Here is a 13,594-nt window from a genome sequence, read left to right as displayed (position 1 = left end):
GATCGACGATCGCCTCCTAAACTTAAATGGTGTCGCTGGAATGCCTCGATCAGGAGGCATCCAGCGACACCAAACACTTACCTTTGGATGGGCTGTGACCGCTCCGGAGAGCGGTCACAGCCGCAGCTGCCGGTGATCTTCGCCATCAAGCAAGATGGCGGCGGCCCGGGAAATAAAACAATAAAGGTGATAGAGTTAGCTAGACGGTCTCCAGACCCTCTAGAGAACTCTGGCTCCACTTGCAGGTTGAATACAGGTACTGCATTCAACCATGCAAGTCAATGGAACCCAGCTTTCTAATCACTATGTGATTAGTAAAATATTCAAAAAAAAAAAATAAAAAATGGAAAAAAATAAAAAAAAAAATGTGCTAACATTTACAAATAATTATGCAGTGATGTCACTAGATGAACCATCCAGTACATTGCAAAATGTGTAAAAAAATATAAAAAAAGTATTAAAAAAATAAAATAAAATAAAAAAATAAAGTTTATTATTTTGAGCAAGTGCTAAAATTTCTCAAAAATCTCAACAAAGAGTTAAAATAAAAGCACTTCAAATACCCAAGGGGTGTCTAATATATAAAAAAATGGCTGATGGGGTAAATTGGAGTGGCCAAGCTCAAAGATAGGGCATAGGTACAGACTGACCAAAATGGAGAAAAAAAGCGCACTTCCCAAATGTGGCATTTTAAATCTCAAACAACCCGACAAACCCATGCATGTCGGGTATCACTGCACTCAGGAGATGTTCCTGAACACATATTGGGGGGTTGTTTGACAGTGACATATACCAGGACCTGTATATCTATAACTAAAGTACAATTTGTGTGGAAAAAAAATAAAAAAAAAAATACTATTACAAAGTTTGACAAAGTGTAGTTCTATAATTGGTGCATGGAAAGGGTTAAAATAACAGCATTTGGAATACCCTGGGGTGTCTAGTTTTCAAAAATATATGGTTTGAATGGGTTAAATTGAGTTAACCCGCTTCAAAGATATTCCAAAGAGGAGATGGAGGCAGAATGACCAAATGACCACCTGGATTACGCATGCCCCAAAAGTAGCCTTTTACCAGCCAAACAATCTGACAAACCCATGCATGTGGGGTATCGCTGTACTCAGGAGATGTTCCTGAACACATATTGGGGGGTTGTTTGACAGTGACATATACCAGGACCTGTATATCTATAACTAAAGTACAATTTGTGTGAAAAAAAAATAAAAAAAAAATACTATTACAAAGTTTGACAAAGTGTAGTTCTATAATTGGTGCATGGAAAGGGTTAAAATAACAGCATTTGGAATACCCTGGGGTGTCTAGTTTTCAAAAATATATGGTTTGAGGGGGTTAAATTGAGTTAACTCGCTTCAAAGATCTTCCAAAGAGGAGATGGAGGCAGAATGACCAGATTTGTTAAAAAAGATTTGGAAATCATAAAACGCTGCTTGTACTTATTGCCCTATAACTTACAAAAAACAGCAAAAAAACATAAAAACATTGGGTATTTCTAAACTCAGGACAAGTAGTAGAATCTATTTAGCTAGTTTTTTTACTTGCTTTTTTAGGTGAGTAAAAGATTTTTCAAATAAAAGTCATAAAATGTGTTTTTTTTCAATTTTTCACCATGTTTTTTTTTATTTTTTTTATAGTAAATAAGATGATACGATCAAAATAATGGTATCCGAAGAAAGCCCATCTTGTCCTGAAAAAAACAATATATAATTTATGTGGGTACACTAAATGGGTGAGGAGAAAATTACAGCTGAACACAAGCACCACAAAAGTGTCAAAACAGCTGCGGTCCCACAGGGTACAAAACGAAAAATGAGCCCGGTCCTTAAGGGGTTAAAGGTGGCGATCGCAGTATGTTGGGCGTCATGTTCATAAGACCGCTTGTTAAATGTTTTTTATACAGAAACCGCCATGTGTTCACATGTTTGCGAGAATAACCGTCACGTTTCATCGTACTTCACATTCTGGACATAAATTTTTCTGCAACAGACTGAGAGCTAGCTGGCTGCTTTGGAGACGGCATAGTGCACCACGGCAGGGGCGCAATAACACCGTGTTATTCCACATTCAATTGATAAAAATTGAACAAAGATACACACAAAGGATTGCTTAAAATACTTTAATAATTTACAGCCGACTTCCTTTTTCATTGTCCACAAACATTGTGTTCCTATTTACCATTCGTTTGCTTTTGAACTGGGGCTGGTAGAGAAACTTGACTTTCCGGTTCCCATTCTAGCTATTTGTACGCACCGGATAAAAGTCTACAGCAGGGGCGTCCAACCTGCTGCAGGACTACATTTCCCATCCTTCTCAGCCAGCCCCTTAGCTCAAAGAGCATTATGAGAGATGTAGTCCTGCAGCAGCCGGAGGGCCACAGGGTGAGCGCCTCTGATCACAGCATCAAATGGTGGCCATGGCTGCCTTTTACAAACCACACAAAAAAAAAAAAGGCAACTAGAGTCGCCAAACAAAATCTGCGACCGTTATTTTCTGTATGATTGCAGATGTTTATATCCCCCCCCCCCATTGAGAACGTTTTGGATTTATGACCCCTTCACGACAAAGCCTGTACATGTACGGGCACACAATGCATTGCCCTTAAGGGGATAATACTTGGTTTGGAGTGCTATGGCGGAGTCATGTAGACAGACTACTGAATTATTATATGCAAGTCCCTTAAACGTCAGGAAACAGACTAGTATCCTGTACGGATTTTTCCATCCAAAGACAGCTTTGTCATTTGGCCTAAAATAACCTGACTTATTTTGTACAAACAGTTTAAGCACAATGATGGTATTGGGGGTAGTTTTTCACTTAACATCTCTAAATAGAACCACATTCAGTGCAATATAAAACCGGACCAAATGTTTTGAACAAGTAATTTTTGGGAAAAAAACAACCCTTTTGCACGTACGGGATAAACAGAGGTTAAATTCTTCAATCCTCATTCTTAAACCAAAACTCGAATTTACTGTTAAGCAGGACGCTGTCGCTAAAATCCACGACGTATCCAGAGAAGTCAGGGTAGTCGTCTCATCCTTGCAATAACTTGCCGTTCAGACCGGGAGGCCACGCTGGACACCAATCTCACCCTCGGTCACTACATCAGTCTTTGGCCATGCACTACATGGAGCATTGGGAAGTGTGCCAATTGTTTGTAGTTTTATCTACGCCATAGAGACATATATCCTAAAGATATTGCTTTATATTATAAAGTCACAAAATATCTAAGTAGCAACACTAACCCCTGTCCCTCAAGGCACACGACCAAGAGCAGGACACACAATGTAAATGGCTCTCGCATGGAGGAAGATTCTACACGGCCTCTTCCTTACTATCCCACTCCAGAAACTGTCTAGTCCAGGGGTGTCCAACCTGCGGCCCTCCAGCTGCTGCAGGACTACATCTCCCATACTGCTTAGCCAGCCTTTAGCTGAAAGCAATATGGGCGATGTAGTCCTGCAGCAGCTGGAGGGCCGCAGGTTGGACACTCCTGGTCTAGTCAATGGGTGACCGGAGTCTTTAGAGGTTTTTAAAGCACGCTTGTTAGGCTAAAAAGAAAAAATACAGAGCAAAACATATCTAAGTTTAGCTCCCAGGTTTCAAAATGTGTTTGTAGCATCTAATCTAAAAATATAAAAACAACAACTAGGTTATAGGGTTTAATCAGCACCCTGATCATCACAATCTGAAATCACCAAGACTCTTTATTTATACGCATGTGAATAGTTTTATTGCTGTTCTGCGTAATTTGTTTTGGTGGACAGGTGCAGTTTAAATCTTCTGGTCTCACAATTTATGCCACGATGTTAGGTATTGTAACAAATATGTAATCCGTTTTAGTGGAGAAAGTTGATATTTCCCCATCTAGCATGCCACTTCCAATCTAAAAATCTTTCACGTCAAATATTGACAATGCAATTACTGCATACTGTGTGCTAATGGCACACAATATTAAATGTACAGTAATGGTAAAGATAATGGGGTGATGAATAGATTATTATAGTATTGGAATCAGTAAATTCATAACATAGAAAGAGACCTCCCTAAACATCTCCCAAGAGTTTAACAACCGCTGAAGCAGACCATACAGATTAAAAGATCATTTCGATTGAGTGATTCTGTACAGAGGATCTTTCATTGTAACCTACAATTTATACATTATATACATCGTACAGTACAAAAAGAAAAAAAAGGGTATATCCAGCCAGGACTTAGAAAGGGGAACAAAAATGTTAAAAACCGGAATCTGGACTTATAAATAACGCTGAGAAAGCAAAAGCCAGGAAAACAATGCCGCCAATGATTGTCACTGTAAAAGAAAACAAAGAAATTGGTCATTAGTAATACTAAAAAGGCATTTAACTGCTAATATTCATCCACAAAAGGTTACACATTAAGCCGCAATAACTATTGTACCAAATTAATAAAAATAAAATAAGTCTTTATCCATGCATAGATTTTAGATACGGTAGGGAACACGTAAACGATGAACACATCTTTCAGTGGATATCCCAGAAGCGACCTTTACACGGCATATTGATTTATAAATACAAACAGCTCTTGTCACAAGAAACAGATGCTCACCGGTTCGAACTGAGATTTTCTGCGCTATCATTCTTCCTCCAATGACTGCTAAACCGGTGCAAAGGCAATGTCCGATGGTGCCCCCCACGGCAACGCCAAAGGGGTCCTGTATTAAGAGAAGTAAACAGTTATGCTGCAAGCGCTTGGATAAGAAAGGATTCCAGCCCCCTGTAATAAAATGAGTCAGATGTACGGCTTATGTACCGGTTCATCCATTACTGTCGATATTATGTGACTATTTTGCTGCAGTCCTTCCAACATAGGTAAATCATACTAATTACTAAAATTAAAGTGACAGTATAGGGTTATATTTATCGTGTAAGCCCTCCCATCCATATAGTACTCCAAAATGTGTGTGCATATGTTGTTTATTACACAACTGCACGTATTATACCTTATACCATTGATAAGGCCTAAATACATCAGTTATTGCATTTTATTAGCAGTATGATTCATCAGGCTAAACAGCTATCTTGGCAAATAATAAAAAATCCATCCATATACCGTATTGGCTCGGATATAGGCCGCCCCCGTATATAGGCCGCACCCTAAAAGTTTGGTGCTTTTTTAAAGAAAAAGTTTTTTTTCTTTAAAAAAGCACCAAAAAAAACATGCTGCCACTGTCCTCCCCCCCGAGATATGCTGCCGCTGTCCTCCCTCCCCGCGATACGCTGCCGCTGCCCTCCCTCCCCGCGATCCGCTGCCCTCCCTCCCCGAGATCCGCTGCCCTCCCTCCCCGCGATACGCTGCCCTCCCTCCCCGCGATACGCTGCCCTCCCCGCGATACGCTGCCGCTGTCCTCCTCTGCCCCCCCTCCTCGACTTACCGGAGCAGACTCCCGGGTGTCTTCAGGGCCGGCGAGGGACATCTACGCAATACGCGTATGCAACTTCCGGTACCGTTACCGGAAGTTGCATTTGCGTATTGCGTAAATGTCTCCCGCCGGCCCCGCAAGACACCCGGGAGTCTGCTCCGGTAAGTCGGGGGTGGGCAGAGGTAAAACGCTTAGATAACCTCCCGTGTCGGCACCCCCCCCCCGTGGGAAGTGCTGGCAGGGGAGGCTGTCTGAGCGTATCGGGGAGAAGGATGCAGGTCCCCTGCACCGCTGCGGGGGATCTGTATCTTAACCCCGCTGCCTGCCCGGCGCCCGGGACTGCATGTCCCGGGCGTCGGGCGCTAGACCCCGAATATAGGCCGCACCCCCACTTTAAAAACTTAAAGTGGGGAAAAAAAGTGCGGCCTATATTCGAGCCAATACGGTATATCTCCTGGGGGGTTATACAGCTAAAGGTAAAGCCTTTTACATGATTCCGTGTTTCTTTGGATAGAATGAATTTTACTTTTATCTTGCACAAACCGCTAAAAACACCCAGTAATTTAACATTTCAAACAAACACATAAAAAGACTATGGACATTTTAGGGTTAATATATGTTACGGTTAAAGTGCTACCTGAAACCTTCACCAGAAAACACAGATAAATAAAACCATACCAAAAAGAATAAAATTTGTTAGTTTTCTACCCGAAAAGACCAGTACATTGCGCTCTCACCTCTCTGGCTGCCAAAACAATAGTTGTGAGCTGAGAGCGGTCTCCCCATTCTGCCAGGAACGTTAAGGTGAATGCTTGCACAAATATCGGAGAAATAAACTGCATCCACCTCTTCTTGGGTACGGTAGGCCCTCCGCCACTTTCCAAATCCGACGGTCCATTTAGTAGCTTAGATCGCTGGAGCTATTAAGAAAAAAGCAGTAACTCGCTGTGTAAACAGGGATAAAATTCTTTAACAAAGTGTTCTGCCGCGAAGGAGGAAAGTTAAATAACACGGGTGCGATGGGACATCAGCACAATATATAAGATGCATTCATTTAGCGTCCTGCAAAACAAATTAATTGATACACGCCGGCTTTCTTATCAGGAAACAAGTGTTACTTGGTATTCGCGAGTTAGTAGCAGCATTCTGGGGGATAACAGGTATTAAAAGAAAATGTAGCGACCAACTAATTGAAGAGCATTAATGTTTGTACTTTGCCATAGCTAAATAAGGAAAAGGAGGGTAAGAAATTACAAAAATATATACTTTTACACTAAGATGCATTATATGCATTAGTTACTGCTGTACTTGAGGGGGGGCACTCATCAGGGGGTGTCACACAGGGCCAGTAAAGCACTTTGAAACAATTTTGTACCAGCTCAGGGAGCCAGGAACACAGTGGGGTAACCTCATGTTACTTGACGAGACCCCCGTGGTTAAATGTGTCTGCTTGCACATGAGCCTGCAGAAGAAAGCTAAGGATGAGGCCCAGTCGCAGAGTCAAAAATAGTCACATTATGGGAAGTGAATGAGGGAATCTGTATTTTAGCTTGGAAGACAGAACATGAATTACTGCTAATAGGTACAATGGGTTTTCCTATGTTAGGATGCTAGCATTTAACATTGATTAACCTTGGGGCACACCCATTCCGCGTAAGACTTATTCATAGAGCATATCTGTTAGCGGAAACTTCCAACAGTCAGTGTTTTGCTTCAGGATATGTGTTTATTACACTCTGGGAGATGCTTTATTAACAGGACTGATGGTGTATTTATGCAAAACACAGAGAAAAGGGTACTATCCTTTAAGACTTACTTCTTCATCTTTTCTTTTGATTTCTGCTTGAACTTCCTCAAGTTCTTCTTGACCTTCATCCGGACTCATTTTTAAGCCCTCTCTTAACATTCGAATACCGAATATTGCAAAGAGTGCGGTTGACACGTAATACGTGTAGATTCTGGGAATGACTGTGGTGGCATATCCAAACAAAACTAAAACAAATTCAAAAATGTTACTTTATAATGGGGGAAAATAATGAATGAGAAAGATGGAGATGAGGGGCTCTGGTTCAAAAGGAAATGAATATAACTGCAGAACTTGTTTAAGCAGGAGAAGAATGCATGTTAAAGGACATACAAAGTACTTTCTTCACTGGTGGGGTGTATGGAATACGAACAGAACATTTAAATGCTAATATTTGTATTAAACCAATTTTCAAACAGGAAAGGTTAAAAAATAAAAAAATTAAAAAAAATCACCTGATAAACAGGTCATCAGACCCAAAGCAAGCATCGCCCCAGCCAGCACCGTCAGGCGATTATAGCGCATGGCCATGATTGCAGCAATGAAGAACGTCTTATCTCCCAGCTCCGACACAATGATAACAGAAATGGCAGCCACAAACGCATGAATGAATCCCAGGTTACCGGATGAGAACTCTTCGTTGCCGGTATGTACGGCAGAAGGAGGCGTGAGCAGCTTCTGTGGAAACAAAAAGGATACATTTAATAAAATCTGACATTATTACTTAACATTTAACTGACTGACCCAGGGAAATGTATATGAATGATACCCTGGGACTGTTGGCAATAAGTACAAAAAAGAGCACTTTGCTTTTTTTAAACAAACTTAGTGACAGAGTATTATGTCATTTAACGGGTCGGAGGTCAAACCACATTCCAAAACGGTTACAAAGCCAAGAGTAACAGAGCAATAAAGAAACGTTCTGTCCAAAACAAACACTCTGCATTCAGATAATACAAACGTTAAACAGCTCATTGTATGTTTGCACTCAGCCCCTAGAGCGAGCACTGCGTGTTCTTAATGTGTGCTGCGTGAAGCTGTACATGGATAGCACGCTGTTGGAGTATAACAATCAAATACAAGTTTTAGTAACAACAAATGGCGCTGTGATGAATATAACCCTGTGCTGAGTGAACGCCGGTCCAGTATTAGTGCTACGAACACCTAAATGCAGTACTTTTCCCAGTAGATCTCCCGGGGAATCTGGAATTATCATAGCAATCATACGGTATCTGGCAGAACTTCTGCTGATGTAAAAAGGTCAGAACGACCCGTGTCATTCAAGAGGTCATGAGCCAGATAAAAATGGGATAAAAACCAGCATGTGCTCCCATTGTACACGTCCAGGAGGAATCCTGACAATGAAAAGTGGATTAACATTGTTCCAACTCCCTTAAGATTACTTTTATTTTGATGTTTTAATTGTGAAACCACCAAAAAGAAATTATATTTTTGGATTATTTTGGATTATTTTATTTTTGAAAAGCTTTGAATAAAACGTCTGCTTCGTGTAATACGTCTTTACAATCGGAGTAGATTCAAGAGCCGATACTAAATGAAGCAGAACGGCGTTCAGATAAACGAGGAATGCAGCGGAGCAACCGGCTGACTGAATAAACAGGAGATTAGAGAATAAAGATGCAAGCCCTGTGTTATCGAATGTGAAACGCGTCTGCATCCTACATTTATAAAAGAGGAGAAAAAAACAAACCTACATACAACCCATCTGGTTTTACTATCCCGAGATATTCCCAATTCCTACTGATCCAGACGAATCCAAACAAAAGAACGAAACGGTCTATGTTACTAAAGTCAACCACAATGTAAATAAAGATATAGGGAGCAGAAACAGAATCTGCTGGCACTAAATAAATGTGACGTGACGTAGCGTGCGCCCCTCACTTTGTTACACTAGCAGAAAGCGTATTAAAAATACTCACAAAGTACTCACATATCCATTGTTCAGTGCCGAGGCTTCCCAGGGCATCACACTGTCCATTTAACAGTAATTTGGTGTGACTGTCCCTCAGCTCAGCAGCCATATTTTTCATTAATAAAACCAGAAAGAAGACTGGATAGAACAAGTGTGTGAAAACGCGCTCCCGGTGCCCGTGCACAAACCCTGCCCCGCTAATAACAAGAAGCCACCACTGCGCAGTGGAAGAGTCTAGACCATAGAGGATCACACACCGCTGCGTTGGTAAGCCTTGGCTCCTCTGTACCCCTATTTCCAACTCAGAACTCCATACCCAACTCCTCAATATTTCAGTAGAGGCAGGGTGGGGCAAGACCGGAGGCAGAAGTGTCCATGACCACCACACCTACCTTACCCAAGGAGCCAACGTGTGGTAGTGAGTTGCAGAGCATTGCAAGATGACCACATGAGACCTACTATGGAGGCCTAGGCTCCCTAGGCAGAGAATCTCCCCTACAGGTAGTTGGATCCTAACACAGCAACACTGAGTCTTTACTTACAAGCAGAGAGCCTTGCAGGTTCCTATCGGAGTGAAACACGTGACTACAAAACCTGTTACCAGCTGACCCTTTCACATGACAGGAAGTACAAAGCTTCCCTCATCACCGACCGCACTCCAGAAACCATTGAGTCTGCGTCTCTGTGGGTACCCCTTCTGCGGGAGATACACCTCATAAAAAAAAATGGGCCCCCAAATCACCCAGCATTGAATGACAGCAGCATAGGTGCCACTTCTGCCCCATTGTTAATCAACCCCTGCCAATGCTCAGATAGTAGAGACTGTAGAGCACCATTAACCCAATTAAGATGACTGACTTCATTCATGATTCCTGGCCGCCAGAAACATTATAATAAAAGGTTCTGCTAGATGAGTTCCTGAAATCCTGAGCGTTCTGCCACTTCCATCACAGAATGAAACACATGCAGTCCACCAGGCAACCCCATCTGTAGCTCTTCCCTGCGTTCAATGCCGACGGCATAGAAAAAAGCTAAGATATTTTTTTTTCACCTTCCACAAACCCAATAGCTCTACCGTGATTTCCGTCACCCTATAGAATAACACTGTTGTATTTAGACATCTAACTTTAACCTGGAAACGGTTTGATTGGCCACACTTGGTAAAGTTTTTGGCTTACAGAGCAACAATAAAAAAGGCTCATTTCAGGGTGCAAAATTATATTCATTGGGGTTTAATCGCTAAAGCGGCTGTTTGCAATAGATTGGAACATTCCGACACCCCAAAACCAGTGAGCTTCTCCCACAACAGCAGCTCAAGTGCTTGGTCCTGCGTAATAAACACTTAAAAGGGGATCTCCCGCAGGCGTTGTTGTTGTGTAGTCAGCAGGGTACTCGTGTGCTCAGCTAGTGATACTAAAGCTATGTGTTGGAAAGTTTACCCAAAACTTTTCCATTCGCGTTTTCACAGCACTCCAGCATCACCTCTACCAGCCGGAGCGTGCTGGGCAATGACATCCTCCGATGATGTCAGACACCGTACATGAAATTGTGCATTGCCAAAAATAACGCTGTAGCCCGATGCCTTTTTGGCCGTATGCAGCTTCCATAGGGGGCATCAGACACCGTCTAAAATAAGGCAATAACCTACAGCCTTTTCAGCAATACCTGGCCATGCACACAAGCAATGATGTCACATGCCACTGCCCCGAGGGCCAGAGAAGAGCGGCAGAGGATCACAGGTGGGCGAGTATGTTTGTTAAAGCCCAAGTTCAGCAAAATGAAAGATTTACCAGGACTTAAAGGATTTGGCGCATAGTATTACTTATTACTTGTATTACAAAATATGGGCATTATGTCAAAGGCAAGTCATACAAATTTGTCTATTTATCTTTTGACCTATTTAGCGAATAAACCCCCATGAAGTGTCTATATGAAGACATATATAACTGTTGATGTATAGTTTGGATTCTGAAATACACCGTAAAGCTTCGAATATCAGCCCCTCTGAGTTGCCCTGGATTGTTCGGGCTATTCAGGGCCCTGGGCTCTCACCTCGACGCGCACAGGCGGCTCGGGTCTCTGTGGCAGCGGGGGCTCTCGGTTACGGTGGGTCCCGTCATCCTCCTGGATGGCCAAGGCCAAGCTAGCAATCTGCAGCAAGCAGACAGCGACCAACGGCAGCCACGGTGGGGAGCTCATTGTGAGGGGATAAGCCGGCTTCCCGTTCCCGCGAGAAGAATAAGCCACAGGACCGGCTGGGGAGGGAGACGGTTTCGGTGTTCTCCTTTGTTAGAACTGCAGTTGGCGGGTGTGGAGAGCCACCTGGATGACTATTCACCGGCTCCACACGGCCCGTCCAACCGGCTTACCGCGTCCCGTCCCAGCACGGCGAGCGCAGTCACCAGATCGCTGCCATCGTCAGAGCCCCAGGATCCCACCCAGGCTACGCAGAATGACGTTGCAAGTAAAACGAGCGCCCATTGGCTAAGCGAACTGACACGTACAGCCATGAGGAACTGACGCAATACGTAGGAAGGGTTAAACGCCACATACAAGTCTAGCCTACTGACTACCAAGAATAGAGCTTATTCTTTACTGCTTGAAGGGAGAAAAAGCCATAAGCCACAATTGTGCTTTAGCGTTTATACCTCTACAAGCGTTACACTCCAGCCCACTTAACGGAGCATTTAAATCATTTGAATTAATAAACATACGGTGCGCTCTTCTTCCTCTTTAGGAGAGTAAATTAATTAAAACACCCCACACGGTTTCCATAGCGGTGTCGGAACTTAAAACCATATATGTGTGCACTCGAATATATAAGTATATGTATGTATGTATATACATATTTATTATTATTTATTTTATATAGCGCCATCAAATTCCGTTGCGCTGTACAATGGGTGGACAGGACACAACAAGTAGTATATAACATAACAAATTGACTTACAGAGACAACAGGTGAGGAGGTATATATATATATATATATTTATATATATATATATTACAAGCATGAACGATTGCCATTGTACAGTACAGTTTAAAGAAGTTTTACATGTTGTTTCAGGACGCATAAGTAACATTTAACTGCATTACATGTGCCAATTGTAACTCCCAGAGTTCTCAGCTTGTGTTTCATCATAATCAGGACTGTTTGATGGGTTTCAGGTCCCTGGGTTGTTTCTCAGTAAGCAGCAATGGGGCTTTCATTATAAAAAATAAAAAGGAAAGTTCTAGAAATAGCTAAATCACACATACCGGTATATTTATTTACTTAAAAGCCTAGGAGTCGCTACAGTGGGGCAACTCCCCAGATTATTCCTGAATTTACGTTGTTGTACAGAGTTGCTAATTTTTTCTATCCTATATTGCGCTTATTTGATAAATATTGGTGACAAACCCAGACATTATAATATTGTGGAAATTCAGTCGTGCTCCACGGGCTGCATGTGCCTGGCTTCCCAGACCCAGTGCTCAACTACTACGGTTACTGCTGCATCTCCTTGACCGTCCTTACTATGGGAGAACCTTTTTTTTTTACATTTCTGTAATATTGTGGAAATTCAGTCCTGCTGCACGTGCCCCATTAGCCCAATTTTTACACTTCTTGGGCCTTTGGCAAAAGTTGTGGCTAAAACTCAAAATAAAAAATAGGTTATTTTATATGGGGACACACACAGCTTGTAGGGATGTCTGAACTCTCCTACACAATCCGACATCTTATACCAAAGATTCATGGCTGACCCAAGGGATAGACTGAAACTAACGGCTTTATTCACTAATGGGAGAGTTGTAGTTTTAACTCTTACACAACTTTTTATTTTGGAGTGCTAATAGTGGCAGGTTCCTCCAGCAAGAATGACTGAGCTGGCATGTATAAAGTATAGTTGAGTGGGTCAGAAGACTTTGATGAACTCTCAAGTATTTAACTATACATTATACGGGACCAGCCAAGCTGTTCCTGCAGCAGAAGTTCCCTGGGTTGGCCCTTCATAGTGAAGTCAATGAGTAGAAACTCAGCTGTCCTGTCCAAACTATCCTGACAACTTTCACTCTAGTGACATTTGTAACTATCACCATCGCAGGTAGCCAATGCACAGCCTACTTAAATTCATACTTTCTCACCACAGCTCTGTAGTGCTCATGCGCGCACCCTTGGCAACCGCAGGTGTTCAACTCAACGCAGTGTTCTGGATAGCAACTGTTCAGCCAATGACCATAGAGAAAGGTGGGAGACTCGTCGAGTAGAGTTCTGAATACAAAAGCTACATTAAAATCATGGCCTCATTACAGTGTTTTGAACTTTACTGATTGCATAACCGGCTTAAAGTGGTTCTTCATATCGATAGGTTTGTTGATGATGTATGTAATCTGATTCAAACCAAAACACCACAAAATGTTTGATTTAAGGTTCATTTGCATATAAAATGTTTGTTTC

General features: G+C 42.2%; 1 protein-coding gene and 1 long non-coding RNA gene across 2 annotated transcripts; both read right to left on the bottom strand.

The window, feature by feature from the left end:
• Positions 1 to 2,120: 2,120 nt before the first annotated feature.
• LOC128482658 (uncharacterized) lies at positions 2,121 to 3,433 on the bottom strand. The gene is made up of 2 exons (XR_008351009.1): positions 3,394 to 3,433; positions 2,121 to 2,299 (listed from the first exon to the last, which is right to left on the bottom strand). It is a non-coding gene; the product is annotated as an uncharacterized LOC128482658 (long non-coding RNA).
• A 720-nt stretch (positions 3,434 to 4,153) lies between these two features.
• Positions 4,154 to 11,586, bottom strand: TMEM165 (transmembrane protein 165). Its single transcript, XM_053458468.1, has 6 exons — positions 11,209 to 11,586; positions 7,679 to 7,901; positions 7,236 to 7,411; positions 6,157 to 6,339; positions 4,606 to 4,711; positions 4,154 to 4,330 (listed from the first exon to the last, which is right to left on the bottom strand). Exons 1-6 carry the CDS (start codon positions 11,353 to 11,355, stop codon positions 4,254 to 4,256), a joined length of 912 nt encoding a protein of 303 aa, XP_053314443.1. The 5' UTR covers positions 11,356 to 11,586; the 3' UTR covers positions 4,154 to 4,253.
• Positions 11,587 to 13,594: the final 2,008 nt, after the last annotated feature.

Source organism: Spea bombifrons, chromosome 1 (assembly GCF_027358695.1).
Source record: "Spea bombifrons isolate aSpeBom1 chromosome 1, aSpeBom1.2.pri, whole genome shotgun sequence".
Lineage (NCBI taxonomy): Eukaryota > Metazoa > Chordata > Amphibia > Anura > Pelobatidae > Spea > Spea bombifrons.
This window is presented reverse-complemented; position numbering and strand designations above follow the sequence as displayed.